The 20,104-nt window shown below is 40.6% G+C and overlaps 1 protein-coding gene across 13 annotated transcripts in view; it reads right to left on the bottom strand.

Annotated features, from left to right (window-relative positions):
- TENM2 (teneurin transmembrane protein 2) overlaps window positions 1-20,104 on the bottom strand; it is a 1,431,609-nt gene that overhangs the window by 111,735 nt on the left and 1,299,770 nt on the right. For 9 of the 13 annotated variants that reach the window (XM_074960653.1, XM_074960659.1, XM_074960661.1 and 6 more), the window contains 3 exons: window positions 16,489-16,683; window positions 8,213-8,413; window positions 4,877-5,089 (listed from right to left, as the gene is read on the bottom strand). In XM_074960653.1, coding sequence (XP_074816754.1) covers window positions 4,877-5,089; window positions 8,213-8,413; window positions 16,489-16,683 — 609 coding nt within the window. The remainder of the gene's footprint in view (window positions 1-4,876; window positions 5,090-8,212; window positions 8,414-16,488; window positions 16,684-20,104) is intronic. The other 4 variants (XM_074960655.1, XM_074960657.1, XM_074960654.1 and 1 more) reach the window with 3 other exon arrangements.

Genomic DNA, 20,104 nt, shown 5'->3' with positions numbered 1-20,104 from the left:
GTCTGTACAACTGACCTCTTCAAATCTCCGTCAAAAATCAAGGTAGCTTACTTCCTATTTAGTACTCAGACCAGGGGGGGTGGATGCTCCAAGAGAGAACCCAAGTCTTTTACTTTCTTGGTCTAAATCCAGCCCATATTGGCAATGTCTGAAAGTAACTGCCTTTTGATGGCTGTCATATGGGCTATATTGAAAGAATTGGAGGTGTGGCGTCTCATTTTAGTGTCGAGTGGGCAGATGTCTACAACACCAAACCATCACATGGCACTAATTAACATTGGAACTTACAGACTGCCATATTGGATCACACTAGTGATCCATCTAGGTCCTGCGTTCCATTTCCAACAATTGCCAGTACCAGATGCTTCGGAGGAAGATATAAGAAACCCTACAAAGGGCAATTACAAAATAACCTGCCTACAAGGAATGTCTCTTTCCAAATTGTGTTACTTAGAGATAAGTTTATCACCCTGAAGCATTTCACACTTATTGGCACACTTAGTAGAGAGGGGCCAAGGACTCAGTGAGGAAGGAGATGGAATTTGATTCTTATTCCTGGGGATGGGGTCTCCAGGATGGCATTGAGGCATATTGGCAGGGCACTGTGAGGAAGCTTGAACTACTTGTGCTGTGCCCAGTGTGTAGGTTAATGGAAGTCTTCAGGGTACATCTACACTGCAGTTAGATAACTGCAGCTGGCCCGTGATAGCTGACCCAGGCCCATGGGGCTCAGGCTGCAGGGCTGTTTAATTGTGGTGTAGGCTTCCCAGCTCAGGTTGCAGCCTAAGCTCTGGGACCCTCCCACCTCACAGGGTCCTACAGCCCAACCTACAGCCCGAGCCCAGATGTCTACACCACAATTAAGCAGCCCTGTAAGCCAAGCCAGCTGGCATGGGCCAGCCACGGGTTTTTAATTGCAGTGTGGACATACCCTCAATCTCCAGGTTATCAAAGGTGGCACATTTCACCAGCAGTAAAATGATCAAAGGAACAAAAATTGTATTAGCCAACTTGACCCAGGTACATCAGAATGTCTATATTATCAAATATCTTTGACCACTGCCACTGCTGTCTGCTGCTAGTGAGTGAAAGGAAGTGTTGATCCACTCAGACTGAGTCTAAACTACATATAATGTAGCAGGTGAGGCAAATGAGAAAGGGGTTTTGAGGGGTAGGAAATAGTGACACAAAGGCAACATTGGTGCCTCCTCTCCTGTTCAAGGGGGCAAATCTTACTTATACCACAAAACACAGGCTGCCATAACTTTGTTGTCTGATTAAATTTCATTCTTGGACTGCACAATGCTCAGGATAAAATCCTGGCCCCATTGAAGTCAATGGGAGTTTTGCAGTTAACTTCAACAGAGCTAGGATTTCACGCTCAGTTCTGTTCAAATGTGAATTGCAGATGGACAGACATTTTCCAAGTGATGGACTGGAGCAAGTGCATTTGCTTCTGGCTATTCATTCAGGTTTCTGCACATATTGTACTTTCCTTTGCCTACCATCACAATGTCTCTCTCTGAGAGAAATGGATTTCCACACTCTAGTAATAAGCAATAGTTCTAACTATTAACGTCTCGTTTTTGATGGGACTAATTTAACTATTTTCAATACACTTGTTTCAACAGCAAGGAAGAAAATCTCCCATCATAAAATTCATACATGAAATTGGTCCAGGATTTAGTTACTGTTGTACCTGGTCTTTTGCTGTTTATTAATTCTGGAGTAATTTATTTTCTTCCTTATCTAGATTTTTCCCTACTGTTTGGTTATAACCTCATCCATGATTACAATCACTTAATAACCACATCATAGAACATGTCTTTTTTACCTTGGGTAAAAGATTCATTTTCTTTATCATCGGCTCACAGTAAGCTATTTCTCTCCCTAACTAACTAAAGTAGGAAAGTGAAGTATGAGGTCACATGTAGAGCTTTACTTTGATACACACACCAGTTATATAGGGTTAGCCACTTGTCCTCTCTCTTTCATAGATCACCGATGCACGTGTATTTACAAAGTCTGTGTGCAACTTCTCTTTTGAACTAACGTTCTTCTGTTTTTATACTTTAGCTCTACTGCTATATTCAGAAAACTGTTGATTTGGATTTAAAACATATTTTCCAATGAGCTAACACTAGGATTTTTGGAGACTTTTCAGATTTCCCTTGTTAGAATGCAATAATAGAGGAAGAAACCACCCTTTCTGTAGAATTTAGCCAGAGGGAAAGTTAGCTTGTAACAGTCTGAGCTGTAATGTCACACAGAATGCTTAAAATATGTTCTGATTTCTGGAAAAGAATAATTCGGCATCAAATAAAGTAAAATGTTCCGAGTTAGTGTGAACACCTCCAGCTTGCAACAGCTGTCACCTTTCCACTGCCACATTAGTACAGTGTGATCTATTCCTAAAGGAACTCCAGCGGAAGAAAAAATATCTGAGTGTGTTTCAGATCCTCCATTTCCCCACAAAAGAGAGCATTTATCTTAATTCATCTACCCCCAAAGCCCATTCTCAGTGCATATCTGCCCCCCAACTCTAATATTTACAAAGAAAGAAATAACATATTTTCCTCCCAAACTATATATGTTGATGAGAGTTTCCTTTAAAAAAGTGGTAAATCACTATGCTAAAAATAAAAACAGTGGGAAAATACTGTTATCTCACTCTCTATTGAATTCAGTGACAACGCTTTCTTTGCTGCTGTGAGATCAGTTTAGGCCAATAACAGAGATATGAAATTCCTTTACGTTCCAAGCACAGTCACAAGAATTAGCATATTAGCATATATATGTCTAAACAGCTCATTATTTATACTAGAGACAGGTTTGATATTAAAACATGAGATAATTACATTTACAGAACTGCACTTCTGCCCAAATCCCATCTCTGCTACAGACGCATAGACAAAAGTTCAACACATGCTTTTCTAATGAAAAAGTGGCATAAAGACATCTTATTCTCCTCAGGAGAAACACCTTTTCCTTCCTTGTGAGAACAATTTTGGTAATGTACGCTGATAACATTAATAAAATGTATACATTTCACACCTCTGGAACAAAAGATAAAAATCTCCCCTCACAGGTCACCTATCCTATTTATAATCTGGGATATTAACTAGTGCATGTAACACTTAGCACAAAACGTCATCAAGCAATCCAATATAGGCATCTTTTTGTGTGCACAGTAGTGTAGATTTCAATTACATCAAAATATAGGAATATATTTCAAAAGATTACAAAGCGAAAAAAAATCAGCGCAAGGTGGTAAACCTTTTTGGAAAAGGTAATTACTGCACACTTTGACACAGTGCAGGGATTACCGTTATTGGTTTTTTTTAAAGTGTGAGATTCAACAGCACAGTGATAAAATATCCTGATTATTTTGGCAGAAGATGTGATAATGGGGCAATAGATGCAGAGGGCAAAAGTAGAAAAAACACTCTGCATGTAGGTTGGTGACAAACGGCTGAATCACAAAATCTTTGATTTAAATTATTATATCATCATACCATGTCTGAAGCATACAGCACCACAATGTAAAATGATATGCCCTAAAAATACGTAGGCCACATTTAATTAATTAATTAATTTATAAGGGTGTATATTTGGTATCCAATCTGTATGCGTTTCCCAAAAGGTTTATATACCCAGAGAGATTCAAAGGTGGAACTTAAAAGAAAAGCAGCTCAAGGGGTGCAAGATTTTGACCACAGTTTTAGTTTAAGAAAGAACAATTCACTAGTAATAGGCCTGTCCCATTAGGGTCCACAATTGCCATGAAAATTTCAATTCACATGCTTCCTCTCTGTTGGTAAATTTATCAATGTCTTTTTTAAGGTAATTAAAATAATTTCATCTATGTTTCTAACTCACTGGACTTTTTAAAGAGAATTTGATAGCCAAATAAATGATATGGGGAATGGACAGATTTGACTGCAAAGAGAAAACTACACTGCCTCTAAAGTGCATATTCTTTCAATTTGCATACAGATTCTTCTGTTCCATAGTGGTTTTCCTCAGATTTCTTAGTAGACATAGGCCCAGTTAGAAATATTCTCTCCCCAGTTTTGCTCACAGCAAAGGGAAAATACAATTTTCAGCCATTTTAAGAGAATTTGAATAAACATTATACTACCTGATTTTTATGAGAGTGAAATAAAGAACTGAGTCCACAATAACTCATTCCTGTTGAAATAACATTTAAGTCGTTTTAATTTGAAATTATGTTATATACATATAAAATCTTTTTTGGAATTTCCCAGGGTGACGTATCACAGTTGAGATGCAATCATGTTAGTCACGGCACTCTGCATGATGCCAATGCTATACTAAGCAGCATGCTATTAGAATGGGTACATCAGCATGCTATAGTACTGGCTAGACCCTCCCATGCTGTGACTGTCTATATGCAAACACCATGCCCACTGTCACAGCACAACGGGGCAAAATGTTAGGGAGCTATTTCTGTAACAACAGGAGCACTTATTCCCCCTCAACTTGACCCCTGCTCTTGGTGGGTATTGTGGTGATGTGGTTTGGATGTGATATATAGTAGCAGGGAAGCATTGATGCACCAGACCAGGAAATTAAAAAAGATGCCATTCACACAAAGAAATGTTTAGTTAAGTTTAAACAGCTTGGCTCAGATGGTACCTTGATGGACCATTCGTTACATCTCTACTTGTTAATGTCCATTAGGTTCTTTTTTTTTTTTTCCTTCTCTTTCAAATTAAGTTCCTCTGCATTTTACCCTGGGTTTTGAGAGGCTGAGCTGATGTTTAGAAGCACTAGGGTCCTTAAAGGAACAGCCTATTACAATACACAATAGTAACTATGTTTCTACAATTTATGAAAAGAAAGCAATATGTGCCTGTTTCGGTGCCTGTCGTTTGCCTACCAATGGTGCAGTGCTCCCCATTCCAGCCCTCTCTGCATTCACATTTCCCATCTTTACAGGTTCCGTGTTCCGTGCAGCGGGGATGGCACACACGCTGGTCACAGGCCACTCCTGTCCAGCCTTCTTCACAGCGACATGCTCCGCCAATGCACACCCCGTGCGTGCCACAGTCTACGGAACACACTTCTGGTGAAAAAAATAGAATTAGGATTACAACTGAGCACTGTGATTGGGAATGGGTCACTAAACATGTGGTGAAAAGTGACTAGAATTGGCACTTTGTTTCTGTAAACTATATGCAGAGTGTGGCATGCTCATATGCCCACCAAAATGAGACTTTGCTTTTTATTAAAAATCGCCCAAAATAACAAATGCTGCTAATTTAATGCAGGACTGACAGTGCTAGAGACAGTGTCTCTTCTATTCAGGTGCACATAAACTTCTTCATGCTGCTCCAACAACATGCCTCTGCCTGGCTTTGAGGGGCTCTTTCTATCTATACAGTAACCACCCCCCATGGCACCGTGTCTCAGAGCCCATATCAATTGACTTGGGCTTGTGCTATGATGCTAAAAATAGCAGTGTAGATGTTCCCATTTGAGCTGGAACCTAGGCTCCGAGATCCTCCCTCCTCCTGTACACTGCCATTTTTAGCCCAACAGCATGAGCCCCCATGTCATTTGACCCAGAATCTGAAACACACTGCTGTAGATTTTTTTTTTTGTAGGTACCCTCACATCGCCCTGCTGTGATTGCCAACAAGGGAAATAATTAGTGGCAGCTGTGATGGGTGTGTGAAGTGGACGTTTGACTGCTAAGAACTAGATTGAGGTCCATGTAAACTCATTCCATGAAGAATGACAACAATTTGGGGTCACTCACAGTGGTTTGAACTGGCAACTAGGAAGAGAGGGGCTCTGCATTCTATTGCCAATTCCCTGAGTCTTTCAGTCTCACCCCCACACACTAGCTTTTACAACTCTGGGACAGTGACAGTTATGATGTGGGTTGTAGCCCACAAAAGCTTATGCCCAAATAAATCTGTTAGTCTTTAAGGTGCCACTGAACTCCTTGTTGTTTTTGGGGATACAGACTAACACGGCTACCCCCTGATACTTGACAGCTGTGGAAGAGTTAACTGTTGTTTTCTGCATCATGCATCATCACTGAAATTTCCAGTTAAATGCTCATTGATGAACTTTTAGGGCAGTTGATGATACATGAATCAGAAAGACCCAACTTGATATTTGTTTACCAGGTATGCTGTTAGCTCTGCTGGCAGTTAGAATAATCTTGCCTTTACTTAAGACAGCTAAATAAACTGGACATGGATGGAAAACAAATGTGCACCTCAAAGTACCATTTTTAGAGTCTTGCTGTGAAACCAGCTGCTTAGATTTTTCCATTTGAACTACTAAAGAAGAGAAAATAATCTTAATTTTAGTACAGTTTTGCTATTATTTTCTATAAATAAGTAGTATTTATGATGTGCAACACAAAGCAAAACAGAAAATATACCTAGCAGACAATGGGCTGTTCATATCTGTGGCAGCCTACTGGAACGGGATAACTTCTGCAGTGAGCTAGGTGCCAGTTTTTAAATGGTTAAACAACAAACTTAGAATTTGGCAGTCTGCACCTTTTAATTAGTAACTAACCAAAAAAGGTAACTGCTTGGTTACAGCACTTTAAACAAAGGCACTGACCTGGCCCTGGGATTCTGGATAAAGACTAGAGCAGTGTTTCCCAAATTGGGGTCCACGGACCCCTGGGGATTCCCAAGGGTACTCCAGGGGTTCCACAGGCCCTGCTGATCAACTCCTTCCCTTCCCTCCCTCAGCTCCTCCCCGTCTCTCCCAGCGCCTGCACGCCAGGGAACAGCTCTATCTCCCAGAGGCTACTGAAGCCAAACCGGGAGATTGTAGGCACTAAAAGTCCAGCAGCGCAGTGGGGCTAAGGCAGGCTCCCTACCTGCCCTGGCTCCCTGCCACTCCCGGATGCAGTCCGCACATCCCTGCAGTCCCTGTGGGGGGGCAGGGAGTCTCCATGTGCTGCCCCCACCCCGAGCACTGACTCCGCAGCTCCCATTGGCTGGGAACTGCGGCCAATGTGAGCTGCGAGGGTGGTGCCTGTGCGAAGGGGCTGTGCACGGAGATCCCCTGGCTCCCCCACCTAGAAGCCAGTGCCAGAGAGCCGCCGGAGGTAAGCACCACACTCCTCACCCCCTCCCGCACCCCAACCCTCTGCCCTAGCTCAGAGCCCACATTCCCACCCCTTCCCAGAGCCTGCAGCCCCCACCCCCTCCTGCACCCAAACTCCCTCCCAGAGCCTGCACCCCTCACCCCCACCCCAACCACTTGCCCCAGCCCTGAGCCCACACCCAAACTCCCTCCCAGAGCCTGCACCTGCACCCAAACTCCCCCCCAGAGCCTGCACTCTGCATCCCCTCCTGCACTCAAACTACCCCCAAAGCCCACACCCTGCCCCAGCTTGGTGAAAGTGAGTGAGGGTGGGAGGAAAGTGAGCGACGGAGGGAGGGAAGGGAGATAGAGTGAACGGGCGGCGGGAAGAGGTGGGGCGGGGCTGGGGCCTTGGGGGAAGGGGTGGAGTTGGGTGGGACCTGGGGCTGAGTAGGGCATTTGGGGATCCCCAAAATGTTTAAATTAAAATGCGGGTCCTTGGGTTGCTGAAGTTTGAGAACCGCTGGACTAGAGCACTCCTTTCCACGCTAGCTTCACCCAGCACTCCCCCTAAAATAAGGTAGGCAAGCTTTCTTAACTTGTCTGTTGGCTCCTGATAGGTTATTTTCTCTTACTAGCCCATCTAGGCCATCGAAGGGCTATATCTTGTTGGTACCCTGGCCATAGTGAATATTTCCTAGGTTGTGTGTATCAGGGCACCTCCAGTTTGGGGCAGAGAAGGCCTGATAAATATCACAATTCTGAAAATGTTTTAAAATGATTCCTTATTAGTAAAAACCCTGTTGTTTACGAATTGGGACACTGAGACACAAAGAGGTTAAGTGACTTACCACAGGCCACAGTGTCAGAATAGGGAAGTGGAACACAGTATTTCCCAGATCCCAGTCCTGTGTTCAGAACACTACAATGTATAGTATCTATCATGTAGCTGCTAATTTATAATGACTAGAGTATAACAAACTGTTCACTGATCAGATGCTGAAAGAGTAATGTAAGTCTCATGTAAATAATTTGTATTTTAAACTTGTATTTGATATTCAAATGTTAATCAGTATAGTAAACAGGACAGGAAGATTATTGCAAAGCAGAATAGAAATATTTTTCTTACCAACGGAGCAGTCAGGACCCATCCAGTTAGGATCACAGCTACAGAGGCCTGTGTCAGAGAGGTATGTCCCATGGCCACTACATTGGTCTGGACACTGGGCTCTGGGAAGTTCACAGTTTAGGCCACCCCAGCCTGGGCTACAGAGACATTCTCCATTCAAGCAAACACCTTGATTGGAGCAGGTTGGATCCAAGCAATCAACTGAACAAAGAAAACAAAACAAATACTGTGTGAATAAAGGTTGGTTCCTACAGTGTATAGTCTGGATGATACTGCTGGATGGATCAGTGCTTTGTTAGTTTATACTATTGCAGTGAATACACCAAACTCTTGCAGTTGTTTTTTAGACCATTTATATCTGTTTTGAGAACTGGTGAATATAAAATGTCTTTCTATTTGCTAGGACACAGGCTCTAAAAGTGGAAAAAATAATTTACCAACTTTAACTAATTGTTATGATTGTTACCAATGTTATAGTACTGTAAAAGAGAAATATTATTAAACCCATGTTACAAATGGAAAATGGAAGCACAGATTTGCAAAGTGACTTGCCCATGGTCATAGAGATTAACATTTTCAAAAGCACCTACATGACTTTGGAGCTCAAGTCCCATTTTCAAAAGTGACTTGAATACTTAGGGGCCTAAGACTCACTGACTTTCAGGTTCCATTAGGCTTTTAAGTCACTCATGAGCTTTTGAATATTTTATTCATAGTCATTGGCTGAGCTGTGATTCGAACCTAAGAATCCCATTTCCTAAACCCTGTTCCAACCAGTAGCCATGTTTCTTCTCTTAACAAAAGCCAGAGATACATCTTCCCCATTTCTCAATCTGAAAAAATGATAATTGCTTAAAATGGGATTTTTTTAAGGTGGTGGAAAGACATTGCAGGTGTCATCTTGGATTTCACTGAACAATGGGATGCTATTGCTGTATCAGAAGTGAACTCATGGTGACATCATCGTTTTCAAGGTGTTTACCTTATATCAAGCATTTGTTTAAGTGAACTGCACTTTACTGTAAATGTCAGCTTAAAGGTTTATGAACAGCCTTCCACTATAGAACTGATGACCAAGATCAAACTGATGTCCTGAGTAAAATGAATTAATGCCACGACTAGTGTATATTAGTTCACAACTCAAGAACTAAGAATGATTGGCATTCGCTCTTGAGGCAATATGAAGTTCGGAGTGTATAATGAAAGTGATTTATCTCTCATCTTTTCCCAAAGATTATCTTTCTAAATGAAGGAAGAGAGAATTTCACTGAACCCTGCATGAACAATACCTGATCCTTCAAATCTCAGCCTTTTCCATAAACACAAATGCATATCAAATTATTTTAAGACATTATAGAACCTTTAAACATGAGTATATTGATCAGGTACTATGCACAGGATTGAAGCAGACACGAATTTAGAGATAACAGGAGTCATCAAAATTGTTTTGATTTTAATTCAGATTACAATACTACAGGAATAAATTACTATAGCATTTCTAGTGAGATTATGGACTATAATGATGGCACTGGCCACATTTTTTCAAATAATTTAATATTCAGTTAATTGGTTTTGGAAATATAACACATTTTACTATTTATAGGCAAACCTAGAGGGTTTGGATGTTAAGTTCAGATAAGCTTCCAATACTTCAGAAGTTTATCCAAAAACTTCTTTGGTCTATAAATCAAGCTGGACATTTCAGAAGAACAGAGTCCCGCTTTTGAGATGTTGGTACTTTCTGCTTTTGGCAGGATCCAAAGTACTGTCAAAAGTCAGAATAGTTTCTTTCGTGGTACTTTGGTATTTCTTCTCAATCCAGCAAATAATTTATTTGTTAATTTTTTATTAATTATTATTATTATAAAAAGACCCTCCAAACTAACTTTTAATGACCCTCAGAGCTCATCCTGACTCTGGGGAAAAGATTACAGTTTGGTGAATTTTATCTATTATATTTAAAAGAAATTTTAGAATGGAAAAATCCCAAAGTTTATTTTTAAAAAAGAGATCGGAAAATGTGTGTGTTGTTTTAAATTTCTGCCTCAAAGTACAGATAGCCATAAAAAGTATTGTTGAATACTGATGTGGGGTAGCTTTTAGGAATGTATAACAATCCACTTAAAATTGAAGCAATAATAAAAGCAATGCAGAAAGAATGAAAAATACATCCCGCTTACAGATGAATTAGCCATCTTTCCACTTTCTTGAATTATGGTACACAGGCAGAGGAAAAGCAGTCGAGATTTATTACCTCAGAATACACCTGTTATCAACTCCCCCCCCCACACACTTATTTTATGGAATAACTTGCGCTAAACCTATCTATTGTTCTAGATAAATAAATTTTATAACTATTTAAAATCCATCATCTGGCTGAGTAACAGCATTCAGACTTTAAAGGAGCAGTGAGTTTAGTTTGGCTTCAAATCTTGTTCCAATTTTATACAATGCTTTTAGGGTTGATATCTAGGGCCAGATCCTCAGCTGGTGTAAATTAGCAGAAATTCATTCACTCCAGTGAAGCTAAACTAATTTACTCCCACTAAGGTTCTAGCCCCACATCTTCAGAAGGGAGTTATTTATTTAATAAGGATTTAGAAATGGAGTCTCCGTGGTGTTTAAACAAAGGATAGTGTGCTTTAGCAGTTAAGTACGTGAGACTTAGAACCCACAGCCCCTTGGCAGCTTAGATCATTAGAACTCATTTAGTGTTGGGCTCTCTGTAGATTTGACAAAAAGGATAGAGAATGCAATTTGTATCCCTAAGGGCAAAAAAAGAGGTCAAGGAGTTTTCCGAACAATATGTACTCTAAACCTCCAAAGAGTCATGAATTACACTTATGAAGTTAAATGTCATTGAAAAATGACTCAACCATGAAGCTGACAAGAAAAACACTGTTAACTTAACCTAATTTGTCAATTTCACTTGTCTCTCCCCAAACCATATTGAATGAAACCTGACAAATATGCCATTTCATTTTCATGTGCAAATTTGTTAATCGAGCAAGAGTGTTTATGCAGCAAAAATTGTGGATTGCAAATATCGATTCCGGTGCCACCGCCATTTCAGGTAAATTGTTTGAATGACATGACTATGATGAATATCAGAAATAAAAAGCTAACTGGAAGAAAAAAATGCTGACCCACAGTTGCTAATTCCATTTCCCAGTTGGAAAATGGCATATGAATCAAACTGACCCATTCTTTTCAGACACACAAATCAATAGAAGAGATTTCATACTTTAATATAAAATCAGGTATGTTTACCTGTTCCATTGTGCAGTTAATTCATTTAGAAAATTTAAATAAGACTGGGTGAATACTTAAACTGTTGAGAAACCATTTCATATTCCAGAAGGGAAATAATTTTGAGGTAGCAATATCATTGCTGTGGAATTTTTATTTTATTTGCCAAATGATATATGCAAAAGGTTATTTTAACCTTTCTTTTCATGTTATTGTCCCTTCCAAGTTTGCAGTTAATACAGCTTGCCTTCTGCAATCCATTTATCTTTTAAAAACCTTATCCTTTCAAGCATTGCTTATTAAATCATCTACATCCTCCTTCCTAATATACAAATTCACTCTTCAGAAACTTTGTTAATGCACAGTTAAAGTTGATTGGCATTCACACCCTTCCAAAATGTTCAGCGCAGGTATTACTTAAATACTCTGAAACCCAGGACAAAAAAGAGTTAAGGTTGCCCCTCAACCTTAAACTCAGCCCTTTCGAGCTGGCAAGAGACACTGTGGATATATTATCAGAGCGGTAGCCGTGTTAGTCTGGATCTGTAAAAGCGGCAAAGAGTCCTGTGGCACCTTATAGACTAACAGACGTATTGGAGCATAAACTTTTGTGGGTGAATACCCATGCATCCGACGAAGTGGGTATTCACTCACGAAAGCTTGTGCTCCAATACATCTGTTAGTCTATAAGATGCCACAGGACTCTCTGTGGATATATTATAAAGTATGTTTCAGCCAGGGCTGCCCTATCATAAACAGATAGGAGGAATGACTAAGTAAGAGTGCTACTTTACGTGCTGTGCCCCAGAGAATTGTATTCTCTCATTGCTCTACAGGGGGCACTACAACTGCCTTCATTGTGTTAGGGACAACTGTACAGATTGGTGCTGGAATTATCTGCAGTAGGTCGCCACAGCTCATGCTACGATATGAGGAAAGGTGTCTCTCCACCAAACGGATCACAAATACCTCGTTTCTGTGATGTGTTAGGTTGCTTGTAGAAGCAGAGAAGCACAATAGTCTATTCTTGCTCTGAGGATTTGTAACAATAAGGTAGCATATATGAGAGTGCTCTACAGGGCAGAGGAGATGTTCCATGGGGAATTCTTAGACCAAAGGGTCAAAGGATGGTAGCATCTGCGGGGGTCTTTATACTCAGATACCAGCTCTGCCTCCTCCTGCCCCTTATACAAATATTGTAAGTATCAAAAAATGTTGATGTCACATGATTTTTTAGGGGGGCTATATCTGTGGCAGCTCTTGCTTAAAGGGCCTCAAATTTGGATCACTAACTCTACTCTGAATCCCCATGAGGCAATCTGAGTAAGTATGGAAAACTGGCTGCTGAAATCCACAAAGTACTCTAAGCAGTAAGTTAGCCTCACCTTAACTATAGTGCTGCCACAACCCTTCTATAATTTCTTATGACTTTTGGGATTACAATTTATAATTAGCCTAGAATTTAATTAATGGCAAATGTTTATGGAATCCCTAAAACGCTCTAATACGTATTTGGGCGAAACGGCACCTAGAATGCTGTGTTCTGCTCTGGAAACCTCAGAATCAGAAAGATGCAGAGAAATTGGAGGGAATCTGAAGAAAAGCAACAAAAATGATTAAGTGTCAGGAGGAACTATTTCATGAGGACAGCTACAAATTAATAAATATGTATAACCTGGCTAAATGATAAAAAAGAAGATAGGATTGGTCATAGATGTCTATAAGCTTATAAAAACCAAGGTAGGAGGGGAATTGTTTAGTGTGGCACAAAATGGAATTAATAGGGTGAAATGAAAGACAGGTAAGTTTAGGCTAACTATCAGGAAAGCCCTCCTAATACTGACACCTGTTAGATTATTCTTTTGATTCTATCACATTTTACCAAGGGATGAGGTGGAATCCCATAACTAATTTTAAACTAGACAGAACGAAAGGTAATGTTTGTATTTAATGGAACGTTCCTGCACCCTGGAATGTGATGGATGCAGAGAGATGTGCTTTAATCAGTCTTCTACCACTGCTGATTTCTATGCAATTCCATGAGAATGTTAGATATATTTGGGCATTTTATTGTACAATGTTGTAAGAACCCCCTCTAATCACCTACTGCCAGCTGAACTGTAAATTTCCCTTTCTGGGAGTTCCGCATCCCCAACCACTTTTGGCATGATCCAAAGCCCACTGAAATCAATGGAAAGATCTCCACTGACTTTTGGATTAAATCCTTAATCCATATGGTGCTGTAAACAATTCCTGGGAGAAGGTGACAGGAAAACACTCTATAGCAGCTGGTTTAATTAACCCAGTGTTGATAGTCTAGTAGTGAGGCTAAGGATTATGGGCATCTATCTGCTTCCAGTGAAGTAAGTGACAAAAGTCCCATTCACTTATGAGGATGGAGGATCTGATCTTTCCAGAACAGATCTGAAACATAGTGGTACTGGGTGGGGAAACCCTGTATTTTCTCCAACCATGTTCTTTGATGGGAGAAGAGTTATTTACTACCCTATGAGATGAATTGGTGCTCTCAATCTAGTTCCTAGCAGACAGACACCTCCTACACCACAGTTAGACTGCTCAGTAGAGAGCCAAGGATTGAACTGGTATGGTCACAGACCTACCATCTCAACCCAAGCTGAAACACTGGCCGATCCAGATGAACTAACTTGACTTGAACTTGAACTAACGCGGCCCTGTTGTGAGGATAAGCAGAGGACTTCAGAGATGTCTATCTAGGAACCCTCTGGAGCAGGAGTGGGCAAACTATGGCCGGGGGGGGCTGCATCCGGCCCTTCAGACATTTTAATCCAGCCCTCGAGCTCCCTCCGGGGAGCCAGGTCTGGGGCTTGCGCTGCTCTGGTGCTCCAGCCAGGGAGTGGGGTCAGGGGCTTGCACTGCTTGGCTCCCAGAAGCAGCGGCATGTCCCCTCTCTGGCTCCTCGCATGGGGCAGCCAGGGGGATATGCATGCTGCCCGCCCCAAGCGCCACCCTTGCAGCTCCCATTGGCCATGAACCGGGGGTGGTGCCTGCAGATGGTGTATGCAGAGCTGCCTGGTCGTGCCTCTGCATAGGAGCCTGTCAAGGTTCCTTCCCCACTCTGAACTCTAGGGTACACATGTGGGGACCCGCATAAAAGACCCCCTAAGCTTATTCTTACCAGCTTAGGTTAAAAACTTCCTCAAGGTACAAACTTTGCGTTGTCCTTGAACAGTATGCTGCCACCACCAAGTGTTTTAAACAAAGAACAGGGAAAGAGACCACTTGGAGATGTCTTTCCCCAAAATACCCCCCTGAAGCCCTACACCCCCTTTCCTGGGGAAGACTTGATAATAATCCTCACCAATTGGTAAAGGTGAACACAGACCCAACCCTTGGATCTTAAGAACAATTAAAAAGCAATCAGGTTCTTAAAAGAATTTTAATTAAAGAAAAGGTAAAAGAATCACCTCTGTAAAATCAGGATGGTAAATACCTTACAGGATAATCAGATTCAAAACATAGAGAATCCCTCTAGGCAAAACCTTAAATTACAAAAAGACACAAAAACAGGAATATACATTCCCTCCAGCACAGCTTATTTTACAAGCCATTAAACAAAAGAAAATCTAACGCATTTTCTAGCTAGATTACTTACTAACTTAACAGGAGTTGTAAGGCTGCATTCCTGATCTGTTCCCGGCAAAAGCATCACACAGACAGACCAAACCCTTTGTTCCCCCCACTCCAGATTTGAAAGAATCTTGTCCCCACATTGGCATTTTGGGTCAGGTGCCAGCGGGATTACCTTAGCTTCTTAACCCTTTAGAGGTGAAAGAATTTTGCCTCTGGCCAGGAGGGATTTTATAGCACTGTATACAGAAAGGTGGTTACCCTTCTCTTTATATTTATGACAGAGCCAGAGGGGTTACATGCCGTGGCTTCTGGGAGCTGCTTGAGGTAAGCACCACCTGAAGTCTGCACCCCTGACCCCCCACCCCGTGCCCCAACCCCTTGTTCCAGCCCTGATCCCCCTCCCGCCCTCTGAATCCCTCAGTCCCAACCCAGAGCACCCTTCTGCATCCCCAACACCTCATTCCCAGCCCCGCCCCAGAGCCCATACCCCTATCCAGAGCCCTCACTCCCTTCCGCACCCCAACCCCCAATTTCGTGAGCATTCATGGCTTACCATACAATTTCCATACCCAGATGTGGCCCTCGGGCCAAAAAGTTTGCCCACCCTTGCTCTGGAACATTAAATTCCCTTTTTAGGACAACAATATTAAAAAAGAGACAATGCTCCAATTTATCTAGGTTGCAACAGAAGAGATGAGGAACAAACACCACTGGGCTTGATCTATGACCATATTTGGTGACGCCATTTTGTTAAACCCTCTCATTTTTGTCTACACAAAAACTGCGGCTACTTAAATTTTCAATACAAGGAGCTTTTTAGCATTCATTAAATTGGTGTCTTTTCTATGTACCATCTACTTTTCTATACTTCTATGAGATTGTCTGTAACACGAGTGATTTACCCTATATGATGCCTCAAGTGACATGGTTACCTGCAGTCTCCTAAATCCATCTCCTCTTTTTCTGCATTAACTATCACTGAAACATTTGCCTTTTGTCGGTTTTCAATTATGCCATTTTCTCTACCACTTTTCTCTTTTGTTTGTTTCACCATTTTACATTTTTAAAATGTTCAATAAATATAATCCATTAAAAAAAAGAAAGAAAAGAATCATCTTGACTCTTCAATGAAAGAATCACTCAGATTTACCTGTGGCAGACAATTCTACCACTGCAGAATAATAAGGACCTTAACTACATGACAGATAAAAAAACATAAATTAAAGTTTCACAGGCCTGTAAAACTGGAAGTACCAAAATTTTGAAATCCCCTCCTCAGTACTCTCTGTTATAGTAGTTTTACACTACAGTATAATCATAGCATTTTCTCCTCTTTCCTGCCCTCCCTCCCGTTTAGCTCCACAAACCACAAGACAAGCTCAAAGCACAGACAGAGTTTGTACTGTAGCATTTACCTTCCTCACAGTTTTCTCCTTTGTAGCCAACAGAGCAGACACAGTTTCCTTCAACACAAGAACCATGACCTCCACAAGAGGGATCAATACACTGGCTGATGGGTACATCACATTCTGGCCCTTTCCAACCACTGTAGCACAAACAGGTTCCTTTGGAATATTGTCCATTGCCACTGCACAGAACTGGGCAGGCAGCTGGAAAATGGAATGAGATAAAGAGAGCACATTGAGTCACATATGAAAGCCCATAAAAGTGTTCTAAAAATAAACTGCTAAGCTACTGATTGATAAATTTAAAGGTGTTAATTTAATGGAAAATGCTAAGTCAGACTTTAATAATTCAGTTTCTGATTACTCAAAGTATGGGTATGATTAATTATCTGAGGATAATAAATACAAGCACACACATACGCTGTCGATACTCAATATAGAGCTGCTATTCATTAGACTGTGGACTTAATATTCAGAATATATGGAGAAGTCTGGAATGATTATCAGGAACAAGTCAAAATGAATGGATTTGATTCTGATGTCACACTGGTTTTACACCTGAGTAATTCCTGATTTACAGAGAGTAAAGCTCTAATGATGCATTCAAAGTAAGTCCCATTGCGTGATGCTATACAACACTAGCTTGGCCAATTTTTTTCTTACATGGTGTTTTTGAATGATCTGTACCCAAAACTTCATCATTTTTGTTCCATAACTTTGGGCATCTTGGGCAAAGCAATAATGCAAGCCTACATCTGCATCACCTTCATCCTGACACTAGGCTGGGACTGAGAAAGAATGAACAGCGCAAACGGCAATTATATGAACTGCAGTGCCTGCCAAAGACTGAGAGGATGATTATCAGCCACAAAAATGGAGAAAACAAGAATGACAGACAGAGAGAGTCTTAAGAAGGGGCGAGGATGCATTACTTTGCCTGACATTGTTTGGTGGCAGTAGATCTGTTGAAAACTAGATAATGTTCCCCCCTTTTCCCACTCCCCACCATGACTGGACAGCAACACTAAGTTCTACAAAGTTAAAAACACTGGTGTGCAAGAGCTGCATTCCATTTTTAAAAAGCCCTTTATTTTTATTGTATGATTACTATTATTTTCCCCTTAACTTGAACCACCAGGAATCACTGAAATATCAGATGTAGAATGAAGAAATGAGTTCACAGTGGTACTTCAGCTATTTCTGCATAATACAATTGGGAACTAATACTGCAGTCCTACTTCCTTGAGTTGTCCCATTGATCCCATTAAGAAGACTGGTCCTATTTTGCAATAATCTATACCTTTTTAAAAATGAAAGGATTGATTAGAAGGAATATATTCACACCAATGTTAATGTGACTCATTTTGTCCCTAGTAGTTAGTCAATATTCAAGGCCATGCAGGTTTTTCCCCTTAGAAGTGAAACTGATGATAGAGCCAGGTATCTGTGATGCAGTCAGATTTATCTACACAGAATGTACATAGTCCTGTTTCTCTGAACACAGCAGGAATCAAAAGGCAGGAGGCAGTTTCTTTACTCACAGTTCCAAGTCCCTTTCTAACCAGCTGTCTGCCTAAAAGCTGACCCACCCCCCGAGATGCTTCAAAAGAATTTCAGTAATTGTACTTTAGCAGAATTTCCAGTCTATTATCTTTTAAATTCATTTAAAAATGACAGATGTTCACATGCAAATTGCCACAGAAGGATATAGAGTAAGGGCCATGTGCTCAGAGACAGCCTCTGATTTTGCAATCCCCAAAATAGGCATGCAAGTATGTGTACTTACATCACTGTGTGTAGACATGTTTTGTACATGCACACAGATATTTGCATGTCTAGACTGAGAAGCTGGGTGATCAAACAATGAACTGCATGCACAAATGTGAATGCATGAGGCCAGTTGAAAATTTGGTCAAGTGTCTTTGAATAAAACTTAAGTATCTAATTTTTGCTGGGGTCCAGCAACTAAATATTTACACAATTCAAACTTAACTCAGGTGAACCAACCACATTCAAGTCTACAAAACAGAAGTTTTGTGTGCCAGGGCTTGCAGACATGACTTTATCCCATCATCCTCCCATCCCTGAAGTGTGGGGAGGAGTTGATTTGTGGTAGGCTAGGTTTGCCACAACTTTTGCAGTTTGTCTCCTCAGCCAAAATAGCCTTAAAATGTGTTGCTAGGTTTTTTTTGGGAGGGGAGAGGGGAGAAAGAGTGGATTAAAAAATATTGAAAGAAAGAAAGATCTCTATAGCCAAACTCCATTTCCTCTTGGTTTTTAAGGTGAAAATTATCTTCCCAGTGTAACTTCACAATGTAAAACTCATTCAATAGGAGCCCAGATTAAAGATTTTTTAACTCTCTCATAGCACCTCTAACAGCTAATATAAATGTAGAGTATATGCTCTTCTGTAACACAGAATATAGCAACAGTAGAATTTTTATTCAGATTTCTTAATATTGTTTCATTAACACTCAGTGCTTACCATAATTTCTCTCAAAAAAATCTGCATTCCCAGTGGTAGTGCAATACTTGTATGCTGTTTAGACAAAGCTGCACAATTTCCTAGTTATGTGTTTATATGATATATAAAGTACAGAACTGCCAAATTAGAAACGAAGTTCTTTATTATTCCACTGGGAATTGTAGTAGAGACAGATATAGTATAAACTTCTTACCAATGATCTCAAAGCTGACCTTCTGGGAATACTTTCTCTAGGGAATAATTAATTCAGCCTCTGTAATAACTCAAACCAGGACTGCCTCTTAACAAAGATTAAGCTGCTGCTACTGATATAGCGTGCATATTGTGTGAGAGGGAGATGGATTATTGTTCACAAGACCAACCATTTCACTCTCAGCATCAAACTCAACTGGAAATAAGGTCCCACTGCTGCAAAGATTTATGTGAAATAGGTCACCTACAACAAACTATTTCATAGATCTGCAAAATAACATTACAGTAAGGTTCTACTACCTGTATCTTTCTTGATTTTTTCCTTAGCAACCCAAGTGAAACATTTCAACACCACATGCTAGTTTATCTCGATATGAAACCTAGTGGGCAAATTCTGCCCTAATGTAAGGAGGTGAAACTTCTGTGTAGCTAATGGAGTTATACTTTGCTAATGCTAGGGCTGAATTTAGTCCTACAATCATATATCAAAGCCTTCCATAATTTAGACTTAGACCAGACCTGGATGACTAAGGTTAGCTTCCTAAATCTTATTTAGGTTCCTGAATGTAAGTAGTCTCATTTTCACTCACTAATGCCCCTGAAATCACTATAAGCTGCAAGTCTCAGCCCACTTTTATTTAGGAGCCTGATTTTAGGCACCCTCTTTGAAAACATCAGAAAGGTGGTACAAAGGTGGTTTTGCTTGATCTAGTGCTTGCTAAAAATCAGAGATCAAAAGGGGTCAGAGAAATCAATGTTTCAGGTGTGGGGACTTCAGGAGCTGCTGGTTTTGTTTGACAAAACAGGCTCTCCTGAATTCTATTCAGACTCATTTTAATCAACCAGGTGCACATTTTGACATGTAACTGGACCAAGAGTTTATCGTAGGTACCTGTATAGATGTGAAAATGCAAAGATATAAGGCCAGATCCCAGGTTACACTAGGTT

This window comes from Natator depressus, chromosome 8, assembly GCF_965152275.1.
Source record: "Natator depressus isolate rNatDep1 chromosome 8, rNatDep2.hap1, whole genome shotgun sequence".
NCBI lineage: Eukaryota > Metazoa > Chordata > Testudines > Cheloniidae > Natator > Natator depressus.
This window is presented reverse-complemented; position numbering and strand designations above follow the sequence as displayed.